Source organism: Rattus norvegicus, chromosome 9, assembly GCF_036323735.1.
Source record: "Rattus norvegicus strain BN/NHsdMcwi chromosome 9, GRCr8, whole genome shotgun sequence".
Lineage (NCBI taxonomy): Eukaryota > Metazoa > Chordata > Mammalia > Rodentia > Muridae > Rattus > Rattus norvegicus.
The window spans coordinates 96,454,415-96,474,890 of NC_086027.1; the positions used below are offsets into that span (position 1 = coordinate 96,454,415).

The following is a 20,476-nucleotide window of genomic DNA, read 5'->3' on the forward strand; positions in this document are numbered from 1 at the left end:
TAATGAAATTAGAGACTCCAGTGGTCATTGTCTCCGGGTATTATGCTCTGGGTACTTGTTATACACCAGAAGTCAGCGCCAGCTTCAAATGAAAGACCTGAAATACAGTTGAGTGAGACCTGGTGTGCTCATACAATCACTCATTCAACACATGCTTTATTACGCTCCACAGCGCAAACACGGCCATTGTGGTTTCTGAACCACGGCCTCTGGAGTGTACCGGAGGTGGCCGGCAGAGCTAAGCAGACAGGCAAAATGGCCCTGCATGTGTGAAGTCTCTAGGAAGGGAGAAAGCTGGCTCTGAGAGATGGAGGGGGCAGGGTTTTGAGGACCGGGTTAAGGAATAGTCACCATTTTGTTGAGTCCACAATTATGTCCCCTCCCCCAAAGAATGAAATGCAAAGAGAGAAGGTCAACATGATACAGGGAGACCCAAGCCTCTCTGAATGTCTCCTGCTGTGGGCTAAAGTCCCTCAGAGAGGTCCAAACTTCAAAAGTAGCCTCAGCCTGGAATTTTTCCACAGGAAAAGTCAGCAGTAAATATTGACACGGGAATCAATCATCTCTACTGAGGTTCCAGACTGCTTCAGCCAGCCAGGGCAGCTAGGTCGCAGGTGACAAGGATAAGACAGTCACCCTCGGAAAGAGCTGTAGAGAGGCCATCTCCTTGGCTCTGGGTCGCCGTCCTCGGGATGGAGCTGGCAACGATGAAGACGCTGGTTATGTTGGTGCTGGGAATGCACTACTGGTGTGCCTCAGGTAAAGGGCACGTGCCACGGCACTGGCCACCTGCTCTAGGTGATCACAGGCCTCTCGGTGCCTCATGTCCTCTCACCGTGACCTGTGTGCTTGCTGTCCAGGTTTCCCGGTGTACGACTACGACCCTTCCTCTCTGCAAGAAGCTCTCAGTGCCTCAGTGGCTAAGGTGAACTCGCAATCCCTGAGTCCTTACCTGTTTCGGGCGACGCGGAGCTCCCTGAAGAGAGTAAGTGAATGGCGACACCTCCCTAAGCCTTTTTTTTCTTTTTTTTTTTTAACCACCCCTGTCTTGCTTTTACTTATTTGTTGATTAGATTATTTTTATTTTTCTGTATAAAAAGATCACACCCTATCCTCTTCCATGCTGACTTTTTGGACTGTGAAGAGATTTAATTACATCAGAGTTTTCCCCTCTGTTTTCACTCTGACCTTGGCTTCTCTGTGTGTGTGTGTGTGTCCTGGTTTGGGGTGAAGATCCCAGAAGCCCTCGTGATGATGTTTGATTGGGAGGTGTCTTCTAGTGCGAAAGAGCCTCTCTCCCCACTCGGCATTGGGTTCTCACGTGTTTATAGGAAAGAAATGTTGGCTTCTGAGCCAAAGAAACCCACCCACTTTCGTGGACTTTATAGTGCTGTTTCCTGATCACTGAGAGAATTCGGTGACGTTTTCTTGACTTTGCCGTGACTCACTGTGGCAAAAGTGAGGAGAAATGGAGCAGGATCATAGAGAAGCCTTTCTCCTTCCTGCTCCCTGCGGAGTTTCACTGTCTTCTTAGTGGCTTAATGGGGCTCACAGGAAGACAGGGACAGACATGAGGAGGAAATAGAACAGACAAGCTCATGGAGACAAGAATAGAGCCATGTGGTCAGGTGGCCAAAAGCCACTACCTCCACACAGAGGCTACATGGCCACCCCTACTGGCTGCTCCTTTCTCCACCCTATTCTAGGCCACCACTTCTTAATATTCAGATGCTCCTCTCACATTCAGATGCTCCTCTCACACTCAAATGCACCTTTGCTACTCGACAGCACACACACACTTCACTTTCCCAGCTTGCCTGCATGTAGAACATGTCCCTTTGATCCCCTTTTGCAGACACTGGCTCGTTTTCTTTTTCCAAATGCAAAGCAAATGCATTGCTTCAGATGCCTTTTCTAGCTGGACAACTGGTTGTGAAGGTGTGGGCTGAGAGCTGCCAGCCCCACCCAGTACCTGACTGTCAAGGGTCACAGTGAACACTCTGGTGGGGAGGCACTTGTAGGTGGGTGTACGTAGCTGCTAGACAACAGCCGAGCTGCTTCTGGAAGAAAGCTACATCAGTATGAAGCTGCCTCTTCCTCCCACCCTGCTTTTGCTAGCACCCAGGCCACATTCCGTTGGCACCGAATGCAATCTTCTTAGAATGCTGTGGATCCCATAGCTTCTTGCCAAGCTTGCAGATCAACCATTTAAATTCATTTGCAAGTTAGCTCTTGCTCACTGCAGAGCCAAACAGTTCATACACAGAGAGCAGTAACCTGGGACATTGTGGACAGGTAGCCAATGAGACATGACTGACACAGCATGAGCTAGCATGTGGCCATCATGGGATAGTCATGAGGGTCTGACCCCCAGGCACATGTACCTAAAGAGGAGCCACTTACAGATGACCCATGTGATCTTAGCAGATGCTTAGTGTGGCACTGCCTCTGTGTTGCCCTCCTTCTCTACCTATGCCTGACTGTTCCTGGTCCACCTTTGCTCTTCCCCATTGTTTGAGCGCATTGTTCAAGCTGCAGTCTCCATGGTCTTTCCTTGAGCTCTGCATTCCACAACGTTGCAGGAAACACACAACTGGAAAACTACAGAGCAGAGATGGCCTTTATGTCCCGGTATTCTGTTCCTCCTCTGTGTGAGACAGGCTCAGGTTGGCCTTCTCTCTCTGCAACCCCTTACAACCCCACCAGGGGATGAAGATATCTGACAGAAGGAACAGCAGGGCAGTAAAATGTGGAGGGCTTCTTTGGGCCACTTGTGGTCAAATGAGAGGAGAGATAATTAGCATAAAGACAGCCTTTGTAGTTTGAAGAGAAACAGAATACAAGATTCTGGGACTCTAGTCCTCTAGCCTGGTCATGGGGAGGATTAAAAATTGAGTCTGAGAGAGAATGCTAAGGGTCTGGTCAATGGCTATAAGCAACAGAAACTACTGTGGGTTGAAAGAAGCCTGGGTTGGCGCTTCTGTAATGACTTCCATGACCAACAAGACATTTCTATCTTTCCAACATTCCAGTAAATGGCTCTCACTGCTCTGTCAACACGGGCCAGACTTTGTCCTGGGACGCTGGGCTCTGCTTTTTTTTTTTTTCAGACAATAAGCCCTCATCCTTTGAGTCTCTGTCTACATGTTTCCTCTTCTGGAATATTCCACTGAGTCTTTTATAACTCAGCTACTCCCTCCTTTCTCTCCCATTACTGAGTGCTTGCAGTCATTCTTCATGCACTAACTACCCAAGTGGTCTTCTTTACCTTTTTTGCAAGATCAATAGGGAAGTACCCACTCTGGAATCACAGGTGCCTGATGTCTTTTCTGCTCTATCTCTGGTGCCCAGTGCACAGGGAAAGGCTTTGTATATCACAACATGCCGGTCCTCAGACCACCCAGGTTTTTCAGGAAATTTGAAAGGTTTTCCAGAGTTAAAAAGTGATGTAGATTCAACCAGGAGATGGCCCGTGTCTCATTTTCTTATTTTAGGAATTGGTAGACATGCATGGTGCCTTCATTTAGAAAATGTCATCACTAGTTTAGGAGCTACAAATAATACTTGGTGACTAGGCGAGCTCACAGGTGTGGACTCTGAGAACCAAGAAGGAACTGTCAGAGTAAATCTTTAAAAGCAATCTTGGCGTTGGTGTGAAGTCATACATTCCGCCCTCCTTCCGTTTTCCTTCCTCTCTTCCTTCCTCCCTCTCTTCCTTTTTCTCTTCCATTTACTGTTATTTTGGGACAAGATCTCTCTCTATTGGCCAGGTTGGCCTCAAGCTAGGAACTTGGCTCAGCCTCCTGAGTGCTGAGATTGGAGGTGGGCCCACCATGCTCGCTTCTTTGGTTTCACAGTTTTCAGGGCTGCTCGACTTTTCTCTGTGGGCTCTGGTGTGAGTGCACACCACTGCATGAGTGCCAAGATGATACGTACATACCTTTCCCAGTGAGCAGGCGATCCTGTCTATGGCTTCTTATTGGGCAGGGAAAAAAATTGTACCTAGTACCATGAAGCTCAGAATCTGTCTAGTGAGAATCCATGCTTTGCTTCTGTGAAGGTTAATGTCCTGGATGAAGACACACTGGTCATGAACTTAGAGTTCACCGTTCAGGAAACTACATGCCTAAGAGAGTCTGGTGATCCCTCCACCTGCGCCTTCCAAAGGGGCTACTCTGTGGTAAGTGACCCAGAAAGAAATGCAAGGGAGGGAGGACCTCACTATGTCCATGACCACGAGCAGGTCAGGAGTCACCAAAGGAGCTTGGCCATTGCCTGTCTGCCATTCAGGCACACCCTGACTCACTACAGCATTTCCTGGCATGGGCTGTGTGCTCTGGGACTAAGGGAGTGAGATCTTGATCTGTGGAATCTGCAGTCTTCAGTGATGTCCGTTGGCTCTTTAACCCTTACTGCTCCCGGGTCCTATTCTTTAACGTACAGACAAAATCTCCATGAAGTAGCCTATTGGTCTCATGAGATTGGATGGTTTGTATCAGGTATGGTGAGTGCAAAGAGAGAGCAAAGAGAGACCCCAGCACATATGAAACTCTGTTGGACAAGTGTGGACTGTGAGCCTAGCATTGGTCACTTTCCAGGATTGAGTGTCGCCCATAGTGTGTCTCCCCTTCTCCATCTGGGTCACATGATATGTCACATGATGCAGTCCCCATGACCAGACTAGTCAGCTGTTGTGCAATGAGACTTTCTCTGATCAGAATGAAGCCATCAGTCCAGACCCAAAATGTTTTCAGCCAAATGAATGGCTTTCTGAGGTCCCATTCCAGAGGGAATCATTTTGTTATTTCTCTCATGAAATTTCAACCAGATTTTGTTTTGCAGAGGATGTCACATGCACAGACTACTAACCACATCCTAGGGCTAAATAATTTATCCATATGTGTGTGTGTGTCTGTGTACACACACACACACTCACACACACACATATATACATATACACATACATATATGTATATATAGATATGTATATGCATATACCATATAGTCAAATATACATGTTTTTGTTAAAGCAAGAATGAATTCCATACAGCCGTCTATACTCACAAGGAAAGGCAGGCTTTTCTCTGAGACTGGAGTTAAGCTCACAGAGATGCATTTCCTTTTGTTGTTACTTAGTTCTGCAGAGTGTTCACTTTGGAAAACTGAACCATCTCTGTGAATGCCTCCCTTCTGCCTTGTTTTGCAAGCCCTGCAGTTTATTGTCCAGAGGCTAACCTCTCCCACAGGGTGGGTGCTGAAGAGGCAGCTCATAACTCTGTCTTTTCTAGCCAACAGCTGCTTGCAGGAGCACAGTGCAGATGTCCAAGGGACAGGTGAAGGATGTGTGGGCTCACTGCCGCTGGGCGTCCACATCCGAGTCCAACAGCAGTGAGGAGGTATGATGGGGCCCTGTCTCCTTCCAGCTGTGCCTGGGGGTGGTCTGTCTGAGCTGAGCTATTTGATAAGGCAGCTGGAACACCATTCAGACACCGGCAGACAGAGTTCTGCTCACACGGCTGGGTTCCCCCTTAAACAGCTTTTCCATCCCCATCTTTACTTCTTTCCACTGCCTCCTCCCTTCCCAACCCCCGCAAACACAAAGCTCAGCAACAGAGCTGTCACCTCCATGGGAATAAGAAATCGTTCATGTTGGAGTTACATCTGAGTGACTGTGGCCCGAGAGCCTAGATTCTGATTACCCCACATGCTATGTCCCAGCATCATAGCTTGCTATGAATTCCATGTTTTCATAGGAGCAAAATAATTGAAGTGTAAAAATCAAGGCATTTTCAAATATATTTGTAGAAATTTCATGTCGGTGGGTAACAGCAAAGAGGGAAATGCTATAGGCCATAGAGGTATGGAAGGTTATTTTTTAGCTTTGGGGCTGTTGGGAGCTAAGGATCTGTACATTCCCAAATGGAGTGGACTTGATGACCATAGGGTGTTCGGTTATGCACAGAGCTGGGCAGTAAAGGACTATCAGGGGCTAAGACATCCCAGGTAATCTGATCCAAGGCTGAGACTTTCTAGCTCTCTACAATCACCACACTTCAACCAAGCTGTCAGTGTGCTGGTCAGGGTTAACTGGTGCTGTGGTTCTCAACCTGTGGGTCACGACCCCTTTCACGTAAGACCATCAGAAAACATTAACATTTATGTTATGATTCACAACAGTAACAAAATTACAGTTATTAAGTAGCGACAAAAGTAATTTTATGGTTGGGGGTCACCACAACATGAAGAACTGTATTGAAGGGCTGAAATAATCAATCTCTGTCTGTCTGTCTATCCTCCCTTCTCTCTCTCTCTCTCTCTCTCTCTCTCTCTCTCTCTCTCTCTTCAAAACTATCTGTCAGTTATGCACTCTAGGTCAGGACACTTGACCTTCCTTTAACCTCCATGATTTGCAGCTTCTTCATTGGTTAACTGCTGAATAATGAAGATACTCACTGTTAACAGAATTTTTAGGGTAAAGGCCTGGGCTCCAGTCCCAACGGGCTAGGTGAGCAACCCATTCCTATAAGCCAGCTAAAGAGATAGTGAAAAACAGAGAGAGATTCATTTAATGGGGCCATACTGGGAAAAGCAATAGACCAAAGGGTCCAGTTACCATCACCCACCCACCCCCAGTCCATCCTTTGAGTCTAGACATGAGTCTTAGATTTAGAGAAAAAAATGGGGCAGGAGGTTAGAGGTATACATTAGTAAACGATTCTTATCCTTGAGTTCCCCATCATTATTTAGGCCCCAATCTGTCCTACATTCTGGTTAATAAATTGATAATCTATTAATCATTGCCTTTGCCCAAAGGAATCAGCCTAGTTTCTACACAGGATGACTTCTGCTCCAGGATAATTGCCCTAAGGAGTCAGGGTGGGATGGGAGATCCTTCTAAGTTTTGATCCTCCTGGAATTGAAAGTGACCTCGGGTTTAGGATATTGATATATCTTTGAGCAGTCAGCCTTGAAGGGGAATGAACTAGGTCAGATAACCACATCCGGAGTGACTGTCATGCTAATCTGTAGCTTTTAGTTACCCTGTGGGTCCAAATGAGGCCCCATGGATGTGAAATATCAGCTCCAGGACCTGATGTGTAACAGATACTGAGACAGTAGCAGATGCCCCTTTGCCCCAACTGCCATAGAGATACATATTGGTGCTTTACTGGCTACTGAAACAAAAACAATTTAGTGGGGGGCTGTCATTTGGGCTCACAGTTTGAAAGCACAGCCCATCGTGGCAGCAAGGACAGCTTTAGCTGTGGCAGCAGGAGCATGTGGTGCTGGTCACACAGTGTCTGAAGTCAGGAAGGGGGGAGAGAGAGAGAGAGAGAGAGAGAGAGAGAGAGAGAGAGAGAGAGAGAGAGAGAGGCAGAGACAGAGAGAAACAGAGACAGAGAGAGAGGCAGAGACAGAGAGAAACAGAGAGACAGAGAGACATATATACAGAAAGAGACAGAGACAGATACACAGAAACACACACACACACACACACACACACAGAGAGAGAGAGAGAGAGAGAGAGAGAGAGAGAGAGAGAGAGAGAGAGAGAGAGAGAGACTGGTCCTCAGCTGGCTTTTTCCTTTTTCTCTTCTTATTCAGCCTAGGACCCCAGACCATAGGATCACACCACTTGCACTTAGAGCAGGTCTTTGCTTACTTAAACCCTCTTCATATACTCCCCAGGATGTGTGCCCCTAGGTCAATCCTAATTCCATTAACAACCAATATTGGCCATGTTGAAGTGGTCTGCAACATTACTATCAAGTCAATGCTACACATCTGTGACTTGATATCACCTTTCTTCCCTGAATCCCAGTTACATCATTTGCTCATTCATAGTGGGATAATATTTCTGACAGGTGTTTACATCTTTTCCACTACTGTGCGCTGTATAGAATAACCTTTTCCATGTCTTCTGTTTCCATTCACTTCTCCAGAGAGAGCACTAGACTATAATGAACATTATACTAAAAGTGTAGAGGACTCCAACTTCAAGGATTGCACATGAGCGTTAATGCTGTCTATGGAGTTGGCACAGCCACCCCTTGGCTGTTTCATCATGAAGTGTATTTTAGAATTAGAGAGTCATGAAACCAGTGGCCAGAGACCTCAGGGTCACGTGGGGATATCTCCTCAGTGCAGAGAAGAGAAACATTGTTGACTAATTTCAGGTGCACTGCCAACTTCTAAAAGTCAACCTCCCAGGCAATTTCTGAGCTTTCCCAGGGGTTGTAGGTTGAATTTTCTCTTCTCTTGATGCTAAATACCAAGGGTCCCTTTACTGGACTATCTGAATGAAACTCTGTGACACTTGGTCCAGCTAATTCAGAAGTGACAAAGATCAGAGGAGGCTAAGGTTATATGCCTCTCCTACAGAGTCATTTTACTATCTATATTTTACATATATTTTCTATGTATACTGTGATTATTTTTTTATGTGTGATGCTAGGGATGGGACGATGGGGGGTTTTGTCACTGTGATTTTCTGGTTTATATAATGGCTAGTAGGGAACTGTATGAGGTTGTGGCTAACACGTTGAGTTCTCATTGATGCTGGGGATTGGATCCAGAGTTCCGTGCCTGCTGGGCAAGGGTTCTGTTGACCAAGCTACATTCCAGCCCCAGCTTCTTCCTACCACAAATCAAAACTACAGCTACAGGCTCACATCCTGGGTACTTAGGAGGCAAAGGGAATATTTATCTCTAGCTGAAGGCAGAGAATTGGCCTGGCTAAGGTCATGTGCTCCTCCTACAGATACTGTTCTACTTTTTGTTTTTACATATATTTTCTATATAGACGTGATTATTATTTTTGTGTGGTACTAGGGATGTGGTACTGAGGATGGGATGCAGGGGTCCTAAACAAACTGTGTTCTGCCACTGAGCTACATCCTTAGCCCCTTAACACAATGGGTTTTTTTTTCTTTAATTTTTTTAGGCAAGGCCACTAAGCTACAATCCCCATGCCATATAATCTCCCTTGTGCGTGTGTACAGTTCATAGGGTTGGGGTATGTTTGCATGGTGGTGTTAAGTTGCTACCACTCTTGACATTCAGAACCCATTCATCCTCTGGAGGGGAGGCTCCTGAGAGGAATCCGTCCCTAGTCTGCATCCTTTCACCCCTAGCAAATGCAGATCTGCTCTCTACATCCACCGCGTCTTCCATGCAGATCGTTTCACAAAAATAGTCCCATATAACATGTGCTCAAAGCTTATGTCGCTTTGCCGGATTTTTAGAGGCTTGTGCATGCCATAGAATTATAAACAAGTGTGTGTGTGATGTGGAAAGTGGCACGAAGGTAACTTATTCCTTTTTATTGTGAACTTGTTTCTCGTATAGATATGCTATATGTGGTTTTATCTGTGCACTAGCCGGTCACCATGGGAGATGCTTATACATATTGGCCATTATCAACGACGGTGTTGGGAGCATCTGTGCCACACGTTTCTGGGGATACATAGTTTTGATCCCGTTGGGAATGGAGTTTCTAAGCGTACAGTAATCTTAACTCTTAGCGCTTTGAAGAACTCCCAAACTGTGTCCCAGAGCTGCTGCTCTATTTTACATTCTCTGCAGCAATGTGTGAAGCACTGCCTACCCACCCTGCTTCCCTCTCTCCCTCTTTCTCTTGTTCTCTCTCTCTCTCTCTCTCTCTCTCTCTCTCTCTCTCTCTCTCCATCTCTCTCTCTCTCTTTTCTTCTTTCTCCTTCTTTTTCCTTTTTTCTTGAGGCAGGATCTTGCTAATATAGTCCAGGATGACCTTAATATGTAGTTCAAGTTGGCCTTGAACCATGTGATTTTTCTGTCCCTCTCTCCCTTCTCTCTCTTTCCTTCCTCCCTTCTTTTCTTTGTGCAGAGGGCGAAGTCTCATTTTACAGGCCAGGCTTGTCTTGAACTCATGGCTGCCCCATCTCCATCACTAGACTGCTTGGATTCAGGCCTGCTCACTGCATGCACCTTTTAGATTATTTTAACTAATTTGTTTGTTTATTTTATGTGAATTAGTATTTTGTCTGCATGCGTGTCTGTTCATAATGTGTGTGCCTAGTGCCTGAGGAAGCCAGATTGTAGTACCAGATGGTTTTAAGCTTCCAATGTGGGTGCTGGGAATTGAACCTGGGTCCTCTGGAGGAGCAGCAGTGCCCTCAACCACTGGGCCATCTCTCCAGCCTCTTTCTGTCCTACTGTGCCTTTTTGAATGTACATATTAGATACCATTGAGAGTTATTCTTATTTCTCTGAATGTATTATGTATCTGAGCCCACCACGTAGCATTTACAGTTTTCTCTTCCATCCTGATGCTTAAACTTCTTTAGATGATTTTTGGGGACATGGCAAGATCCCACCGACGAAGAAATGATTATCTACTTGGTAAGCCGATCTTTGTTACCTTAATATTATTTCATTTCCCTTCATACAACTTCCTAACACAGTCCTCTGGGAATCACTTAAAGCTACATGTGTCTAGTTTTCCTATAGATAGCCTTTGAACAATTAAAGTCATTACAGAAAAGTGAACACCTGGCTTCACCTTTGCTGCTCTCTTAACCTCACTGGTGAGCAACACAACCATTGGCTCACGTATTTCTATAGAGTTCCACACATAGGATCACATTCAGTGGTCTGCAGGTTGGGAGGGTCACTGTCAGCTTCTCCATTCTAATCCGTTTCTATAGCTGGGATAACACACCACAAACAAATGCAGCTTGGGAGGAAAGGGTTTATTGGGCTTACAGATCTCACCTCTAGGCCGTCATGAAGAGAACTCAAGGTAGGAACTGGGAGGCAGGAACTAGGGTGGAGGCCATGGATGAGTGCTGCTTACTGATTTGCTCTCTAGAGCTTGCTCAGCCTGGTTTCTAAGACAACCCAGGACCACCTGCCCAGGGGTAGCAGCACCCCCAGTGGTCTGAGCCCTCCCACAGCCATCATCAACTGAGAAAATGTCCCACAGACGTATTTAGAGGCAAGGTTCGCTCTACTCCGATATCAAGTTGACAAAAACAAAACAAAACAAAACAAAACAAAAAACAAAACAAAACAAAACAAAAACAAAACAAAACCCAAGCAAAACAAAAAGGCAAGCAAACCAACCAGCATGCCTATTAAGAGGGCTTCATACTTAAACATGATTGTTCTCCCTTGGTGCACCATCCAAGTTGTAGGGTCTAGTGTGTGGTTGTGTGCCTAATCAGGGTAGACCTGGCGGTCTCCAGTCATGTGACTGGCAATCACATCATGATCTCTCATGGTGTGTTTCTGTTGGACGATAAAAGGGTCTTCATTTCCCCTCTCTGTACAGTGTTTAACTGTGTATGTGATCCATGTGCTACCGTTTAGAAGCCATTTTTAATGTTTCTGCTGAGTTTTCACACCAGCATTAACGTCAGTAAACGCCCCGCTGTCCTACTCTGCTCCTCTGTTTAAAGAGGGCGTCCACAGCGTCAGTTCTACAATTGTGGAGCTCTCTGAATCGGGTGGAGGGGTCTGGCCTGATGATTGTTAATGTGTTACAGGCTTTCTTTATGATGAACCCAAAGGTGAGCAGTTCTATGACCGGTCGATTGGTAAGTGGTCCGTTTCCTCCTGTATGATGCTGTTAGAAACTTTGCTGAGAAGCAGAGGCCACACTGAAGCCACTGCACAGGGGCCAGACCCTGAACTGGGAAACCATTTCAACAAACAAGAACCTTAAAGCATACACTTGCTTTGTAAACCAGGAAAAGGTAACTTGGAGGCCCTTACTCACGGAAAAGTTACCGGATATCAAATGTTAAGTCAGCCTACGAAGTCACCATTTGGCATCGCTTCTTGTCTTTTATAGGGCATGTTTCCCTCTGACTATCTCTCTCCTTTAGCAGACCTGACCAGAGTTCTCAGTAAATGGAAGAGACGGGAACTTAGTCCCTTCCCCATATGGTCAGTTTCCTTATTCAGTCTCCTGGGTGGTTCTGCACACCCCATTTTCTCCACTTTTATCCAGAAGAGTTGAGTATTGAAAACACGTGGTGTACATTGGCAAGTCCGGAGCATATACCCACACTAGCTGCCTACCGAGGCTTCCTACTTTGGCCCTCACTGCCAGGCTGTGGCTGCACTGTCTTCTCCATGACTCCCTGTTGGCTTCTGTAAGGTCTTTCTGTTTCTACAGATCTTTTTTCTATTCAGTGGTCCTAACATCTCTGCAGGCTGTCAAGGGGAAAGTCAGTTTTCCCCTTAAGAGGACCCTGGACTTGGACATATTTATTCCCCCAGCATTGTCTGAGTTGTAGGGTCCAGTGTGTGGCGATGTGCCCTTGGAAGAGTCAGGATTCAATCGCATCTATGTAGTCAGGGTGGACCCTGCTGTCCCAGCCATGTGACGAGGACAGAGATCAGGACTTTGAACCTATCTGTCTTCCACGTCCGTGCATTTGCTACACTGCTGTCTGGCATTGTGAAATCCACCCTGTGTCCAGAGCCCTCCCCTAATAATGACACTCATACTCAACACATTAGGGAGCTCTGGGTCTCAACTTCATGCTCCAGTTAATCCTGTGTGCCAGGAATTAAACCTGAAACATTAGCTTTTATACCCCACCCCGAAACACACACACACACAAACACACACACACACACACACACACACACACACACACACACACGGTTTGTCTCTTTGGGAGAACACACAGCTGGCACACCCAGCACTGCTGCTGACATGTTCTTTGGGACAATTCTTTCAGAACTGTCTTCAGAGCCCATGGCCTATTCCTTGAATGTTTGTCACAGTAGCAACTGTTGTGTCTTGGGTTTTGATTCTGGAAATGGTCAAAAACGGGAATTAAGTTGACAATTTAGGTTGATAACCTACATGGGGGCTTTACTCCCAATTGCTACATACCAACACATTCCCAAATTCAGCATCTTTGACAGCAAACTGTGACTGTCTTGTCGTTTCTGGGGTTAAGAGCACAGGAGCAACTGAGCTGGGTGTCTCTGTGCCACTGTATGAAGGGGTAGAAAGGCCACTGATTGGTGCTTTCAGCTGATGTTGACTGGGCTCAGAAGACTGGTTTTCAAGCTCATGACTTGGTTGTTGGAAGGTTTCAGGTCCCCATGGGCTTTGTGCTGAAAATTAGTTTTTCTACTACATGGGTATCTTGACAGGGATGTGTGAGTGTCCCTAAAACATGTCAGATTTCCCCAGTGATGAAAGACATGAAGAGAGAGAGAGACAGAGACTCAGAGACAGAAAGAGTCAGAGACAAAGACACCCAGAGACAGAAAGAGGGAGAGTTAGAATCTCTCTCTCTCTCTCTCTCTCTCTCTCACACACACACACACACACACACACACACACACACACACACACACACACACACACAGCCACATAGAGAGACTAAAAGAGACAGACAAGGAAAAAAACACACACAGAAACTGAAACAGACAGAGACATGGTTAAAAGGAGAGAGAGAGAGAGACAGAGACAGAGACAGAGACACAGAGAATACAGTTCAGATGTAAATTCATGTGACTAGCCCTCTTGTGTGTGTCAGAAGGCATCTCTAAGCCACCACTTAACCACATTGGGAACTTGGAGCACCATTAATGCAGATGTACAGCTGTCTCTGAGATGCCTCTGAACATGATGATTTAATTTAATTCCACAAATGTGTGTGACAAGCATGGGGCAGTTTCCACAGACGACTGAAAGAGAAATGTGACAGTTCCCGCCCTCAAGGGCTTGCGGTTGAGGCTGAGTGTGACACGGACCGTGGAGCGAGAAGTCAGCTCTGGGTACCGTGGACGGGAGAGGGCCGCAGGCTTGTTGAGGAAGACAGGAGACGTTGCCTTGGGTGTTCTGTGGGCAGTGAGGGCTCAGGTTGTGTTTGGCTTGGTCTCATCAATTTATGCCTGACAGAGTCTGTTTCTCCCTTCCATCGTTAGAGATCACGAGGAGGGGACATCCTCCTGCCCATAGAAGGTTCCTGAACCTCCAACGCAGAGCAAGAGTCAATTCTGGCTTTGAGTGACATCCTGGAGGTAAGGGGACAACATGTATGACTATTTAGAAGCAGAAGGGACTGAGAGTAAGTGCTGTGGCCTCTTTCCCAGACTCTTCAGAGTCCACTCCATCTTTCCATTGCCCCTGCCTCCCCCTAGGCACAGTGTGTCCATCTCGTGGTCCCCCATCTTTCCTCGGCAGCATCTGCTGTTACTGACATGATCAAGTTTCTCCACTTTCCAAATCACAAAGAGAATACCCCTGCTTATCCCAGCCTCTCTTCCCCAAATGCTACCCTCCCTCCCTCCCCCTCCCTCCCTCCCCCCTCCCTCCCTCCCCCCTCCCTCCCCCCTCCCTCCCTCTCAGGATAACATTTTTCATAGAATCCTCTTTGACTTTTCTTTGTCACTTCAACACTGGTGGCCACGTAGACTCCCTCAGCCAGTTCTTTCTCCCCTCTATTGATTACCTGTCACCTCTTCTTCTTCCTTGACCATCCCTGCCATTGATTGTAGCTTATCTTCAAATGGGTCACACTCTCCCAAGATCTGGGTCCTTATGTTAGCTGCCTGCTAGGGGCATTGGCCCTGGCTGGACTGTGAGATCTGGAAGTTCTGCTAGATTCGTTTCTTGGTTGATGCCATGGCTTCCCACCTAATTTTCTCACCGTATAGATCTGGGGAGCATCACTGAACCTTCTCTGTCCTTCCAGGAGTGGCGTCTGGGGGGAGGCGTAAGATTGATTTATCTAATACCAGCCAGGCATTTCCTTCCCTCGCTACTAATGAACTGAGTGCATTCTGGCCTGGGGGCCTCTTCCTACACTGCCTGTCTTATCTGTTGTCCTTGTTTATCCTTGAAAGATGAGGAGATCTTGATCCTCCATCCTGCTGCCCTCTGATGTTGACTTCATTTGTGGGCTAAGTCAGAGCTGTGCAAAACCCAGACATTGAGCAAAAACAGAATAATGGACTGTACACTCTCCCCCAGTGCTCTGGGGGAATGGTAGACTGAACTCTGATCTACTAAGCTGTCACCCAGCATGGTGGAGTCTCACCATATACAGATTCTCGGGTGCTTGGATGAGAGCAAGCAGAGTAAATATTCTGAAAACTCCAAAGGGACTGTGTGAAGGAGACACTTCAAAGGAAACTTAAGATACAATTGCAGGAGCTGGAGAGATGGCTCAGCAGTTAAGGTGGCTTGCTGCTCTTGCAGAGGACCTGGGTTTGATTCCCCAAACCAACTTGGTGGTTCACAACCATGAGTAACTTCAGCTCCATAGTATCTAACACCCTCTTCTGACCTCCGTGGGCACCAGGCACACATGTGGTACACATACACACATGCAGGCATTCATAAATAGGATAAATGAATCTTAAAATGTTTTCAATTATATTTATAGTGCAATTACAGATGTAGATTCAGGGCATCAGTGTTAGGCACACACACATGCACACATACATGCACACACACATGCGCACACACACACACATGCACATACACAGGCACACACACACACACACACATACACAAATTACTAAAAAAGCCTTAGAATCCATGCGCTTACATTTTTAAAAAAAACATTTATTTATTTTATGTGTTTGAGTGTTTGCCCATGTGTATATATGTACAACCTGCGCCTGCCCGGGGCCCTCACGTGCTGGGAACCGAACCTTGGTCTTCTGCAAGAGCAGCGGGTACTTTTAACTGCTGAGCCACCTCTAGAGCTCTTTGTTTGCTTTGTAGTGTAAACAACACTACATGCTTTCAGATAGCATCGGAACGGCCCAGCATAGCTCACAGCAGCCTTACTGCTTCAACTCTACGCACACCTCTAGCTTTGTCCTTTCCGTACCCACCTCACCCCTGAGCTCCCATGATGCCCCGGTTCCATTCCCAGCATCTGTAACTCTAGTTCCAGGGGATCCAATACCTGCTTCTCGGCTCCGAGGGCACCAGGCATGTGCATGGTGCGCACACACACTCACCATCAGACACTCACAGGCTTGTTGCGAGTGGGACCCAGGGAGCTTCCTGGTACCTTCATCCCGGGGCCTTGCATTTAGCCCATGACTGGGCACATCCGCGCTCAATGAGTTTCTTTTGAGCTGGGATCATTCACTTTGGGTGTTTGAGAGACGTTTCCCTGAAAGGCAGCTAAGCACGGCATAATTAATTTTAACAACTTGCAATTTGAAAGAAGTCAACTGACAGTCTACCAAAATGGAGAGCAACATCCACTGTGAGTGAGAGAAGCAGGTGGCAGATCGTCTTTATCTAAAAATAAAAGCCGACTTCTTGCTGAGATCAAGAAACTCGGCATTTTGAAGAAAGAAACTTGATGTATTCTTTACACACACACACAAAAAAACTTGCCCTTTGCCCTGGAGAGCATCTGGAGAGGGGAGGGGCGTGAGAACGGAATTTTTGGTAGATGAGCGTGCTTTGCCTGTTAATGATGTGGCTCCATCGAGTGTGCGGGCCTGTGTGTGTCGCAATAGAGTGGCATCATCTAACATCTGCAGAGAAATGGGCCACGCAAAACGAATGTCTTTAGAAGTAGCACAGCCCGGAGGCCAAGCTAGCGGCCTCGGTCTGCTCATCCATTGTTGCTGGTGTCCCAGTGGCATCTCTGGCCTCACGTGACCTTTAGCAGGGCAGGTTTTGAAACAGCCCACCACACTGCCTGGAGTCATAAAAACGAAGCTAGTAATGGCCACACTGTGGTTCCACTGAGGAGGCAGCTCCAGTGTGCTCTCGGCTCAGCTGCTCTCCTTCTACACCTGTACCACTGCCTCTGACAGGCATCCAGCCCTGAGAGGAGGGCTCAGACCCGCAAGGGATTTGTTTGTTTGTTTGTTTTGTTTTTTATTTGTTTTTTTTTCTTCCCTTTGGAACACAGACTCTTGGCAGATGTCTTACCTGGCTATCCTTATTGTTTTAGTTCCATGACTAGTAAAAATACCCCGAATGTCTATATAAAATTACTTATAAAATATCCCCACTAGTTTCATTAAATAATCAGGATAGGATGAGTGGCCGGTTGACTGTTAGTGATATTGACATTTTAAAAATGTAAATCATATTTTCTCCATTTTATCATGAGTCCCTGGATTAAACTAGAAACTGAGCGAGTGTGTCTATAATCTAATAAATACTGTTCTAGTCTTCTCTAAGCCAGAAATGCTTCAATACTAGAGGAGAGAGTAAAATGTGGTACTCAGTAAAAGCACCATGGTGTTGTTAGTGGGACTCTAAAATACATAGTTTGGGAAACCAGGGCCCGATTCCCATGTTAGAAAGAGTTTTCTCGAGATCCTTCACTTTCTTAATCTTTGTAGCTAGGGCAGTTCGTCTTGGCAGCTGTGGAGTGGCCGGAACGATCTGAGGTGGGGCATTTTCCTTTATGAAGCCCCGTGACTGGTGTTGGGATTGTTAGCAGTGTCAGAGGCAGGTCTGATGGTGGGTTTGGTCCATAAGCCAATGACAAAAACATCAGTGCCATGATTTTTCCACATAATCCTTCAGTCATTGTTGATCAAATGTCCTCTCTGCACCCAGGGAGACCATGACTCCCAAGTATGTTTATTGCCTTATGTCAATTATATCTTATAATATCATACCATACCTTATCATATCAACCGTACCATAACATACCATATCATACCATGCCATATCATACCATACATATCATATCATACCTTATCATACCATAACATACCCTACCATATCATACCATACATATCATTACCATATCATATCATATCATACTATACGTTATCATATCAACCCTACCATATCATACCCTACCATATCATACCACATCATACCATACCATACATATCATATCATATCATACCCTATCATATCAACCCTACCATATCATACCATAAATATCATATCATACCTTATCATACCATATCATATCATACCATACAATATCATACCCTACCATATCATATCTACCATATCATACCATATCATATCCTATCTTATCATATCATACCATACCATGTCATATCATATTATACCTTATCATACCATATCATATTATACCTTATCATACCATATCATACCATATCATATCATACCATACTTTATCATATCATACCATATCATGTCATATATCATGCCATATCATCTGTTTCTTAGAGAAGGAGGCAAGGAGCTCAGAGAGACCCTACTCATAGAGGTGGTGTTGGGATTGAGGTTTATTTCTCATGTCTGCTTCCTATACCTATGTTTTCTTCTTGTAATACATCTCTCCATGAAACTTCAGTGTTTGAGATACATTTGTCCTGTTCTGAGTGGCACTGTATGTGTTCTTGCCAAGTAGCTGCCAATCTGCAAGTGTGAGCTACGCGCTTTCCACCACCAACCAGGTGGGGGCACTGTTCCCTAACACCTGAGGCACCTTGGCCTCTGGGGAGTGATTTCATTGTTCAGGTTTCAGACTCGCTAGTGAGAATTTCTTATTATGATCTCCAGAACCTGCTCACCCACAGAAGGAGCCAGATTCCACAAAAAGAGAGGGGGGAAACCCCACTGGGGCCCCAGAGCTAGAACCTGACCACTCTCCACTCCCCATTCCCTTGGCTCTCATTCCTGCTGCTCTGCACCTCTTACCAATTGCTCTAGCAGGTACAGTGACTTGCAACAGTGACTCTGCTTTGATGTGCTTGCCTGGGGTTGACCCGATCCATCCCTCCAGGTTGAACTCTCAGCTTAGTAAACAACAGCTTGCCACCCACATCCACTGACTATTCCACTCCAGGCTTAAACCGAAGTCCTTCCTTAGAGACCCAGTGTCTCCCTCGTGGCTGTGACTATCATGCCATAAACATCAGTTCAGGCCTCCTCCCTTCCTCATGCAAAGTGTGGTGAGTGAAGCAGCTCTTCCTCTGCAGTACTCTGCAGTCCTGCCCCTCTCCATGTTCTCGACTCCTCTTCCTTTCTAGCCAAGTGTGTCCCAAATCTTTCTGACAGTTTTTCTTGTTGCCCTTGAAGGCTCAGTCATGGCTTCCCCTTAACAAAAATTCCTGAGAGCCCTGCTAAGTTCAAGGATGCAGTCTGAGCTCCATAGGGCTATGGCTGGGCAGTGCCACAACTAGTGTGGTCCCTGTCTGCACCACTTTATCGACATCCTGTTTTCCTCTGCCTCCTGCCTCACATCAGTGTCTCACACGGTGCGTAATCCTCACTAGACCCTGGGTCTCACCTTCATCCAAAGGTCCTGCCTAGCTCACCTCAGTGTACCCCACTCATTGCCCTCTTCAGAAGCTGATTTCCTCATGTCTCTGGAGTCAGCCATCTGGAAGCTCGTTTACAGTGCTGTACTATGGTGACATCCATCTTCTCCTCTGGTTCATGACTTTAAATATTGGGGGACGTCAATATTGTGTCTTTTTCATCTCTACAGCCCTCAGTAAAGGTTCCACGCATAGTCTTGCTTGCTGCACAGATTAACTGATGGATGGATGAATAGATAGTTTTGTGAAAATTTGCTCTCTAGCCCTATCTCCTCAGATTGTCACAGCCCCTGGCCAGCCACAGCTTTGACTGGCCCCTCTGTCTCTCATTCACAGACTGATGCCTGGCCACAGCCTCTGCAAGGGGTTTCTCTGGTCTTTCCTGTTATGAGACATGAGATCCCTTTCTGAGGCTGTGTCTCTGTCCCCTGACCAGGCTACCTCATCTTCCTGTGGTGTCTCTCATCCTGTCTTTGGTCCAAAGCAGACTGCTATGTGTAGCTGTTCAAATCTCCTGTAGGATTTAGATCACTTTCTGAGCAGTTCATTGGAATCCCAGGCTGAGCTGGGATCCCATCCAACACTGGGATGCTAGTGCACACTGTGGTAATCTAACCTGACTGTCCTTCCCAGGGTGCTGACGCATACCATGGTGATCTAACCTGCCCCTCCTTCTCTCTTGAATAGATTCCATGAAAGAAAGAGAAGCAGAAGCTGAAATGAAGGACATGGAGAATTGTGTCTTTTTCCTTTGATAAGCTCCACTTTGCAATAAAGATCTTCCCCTTCCTGTACGCTCTCGTATTGTCTGGTTTGGAATACAGCATCACTAAGTATCCAATTTCAGATTAGAGCATCACTAAGTATCCAGTTTCAGATGAGAAACTGATGTCATGAGGAGGAGGATGGGATGGAGGCTCACAGAATAACTATGTTTCAAGTGTTTTCAGCTAATGTACAACAGATATTAATGTCCTGTTAAAAGCAAGCAGGCTCAAGCAGCCTGTTATCTTTCTTTTTAAGTCATCATGGTACCTTTTAGGGCAGGAACACTATCCCATATGATAGAGACAAGGTGATACATAACACCATTTGTTCCTTAAACTGTAGAGAATGGATGAGACCACACACACCCATGCAGTGGGATGTAACTGACCACACAGCAGCCCTGGGTCATCAAGTGGAGCAAAAGCTGACATAATAGTGCAAGCTGCTAACAACAGAGAAAGAC

At 46.1% G+C, this 20,476-nt stretch overlaps 1 protein-coding gene across 2 annotated transcripts; it reads left to right on the plus strand.

The window, feature by feature from the left end:
* The first annotated feature begins 221 nt into the window (after positions 1-221).
* Positions 222-20,039, plus strand: Spp2 (secreted phosphoprotein 2). Of its 2 annotated transcripts, none has more exons than XM_039084306.2 (8): positions 222-759; positions 861-985; positions 4,061-4,180; positions 5,289-5,396; positions 10,326-10,380; positions 11,526-11,549; positions 13,936-14,031; positions 19,933-20,039. In XM_039084306.2, the coding sequence occupies exons 1-7, from the start codon at positions 693-695 to the stop codon at positions 14,019-14,021; spliced, it is 585 nt and encodes a 194-aa protein (XP_038940234.1). In that variant the 5' UTR covers positions 222-692; the 3' UTR covers positions 14,022-14,031; positions 19,933-20,039. The 2 variants fall into 2 exon arrangements, with proteins under 2 accessions (XP_038940234.1, NP_446029.1); NM_053577.1 differs by having other exon boundaries at positions 543-759; positions 11,526-11,576.
* The last annotated feature ends 437 nt before the right edge of the window (positions 20,040-20,476 follow it).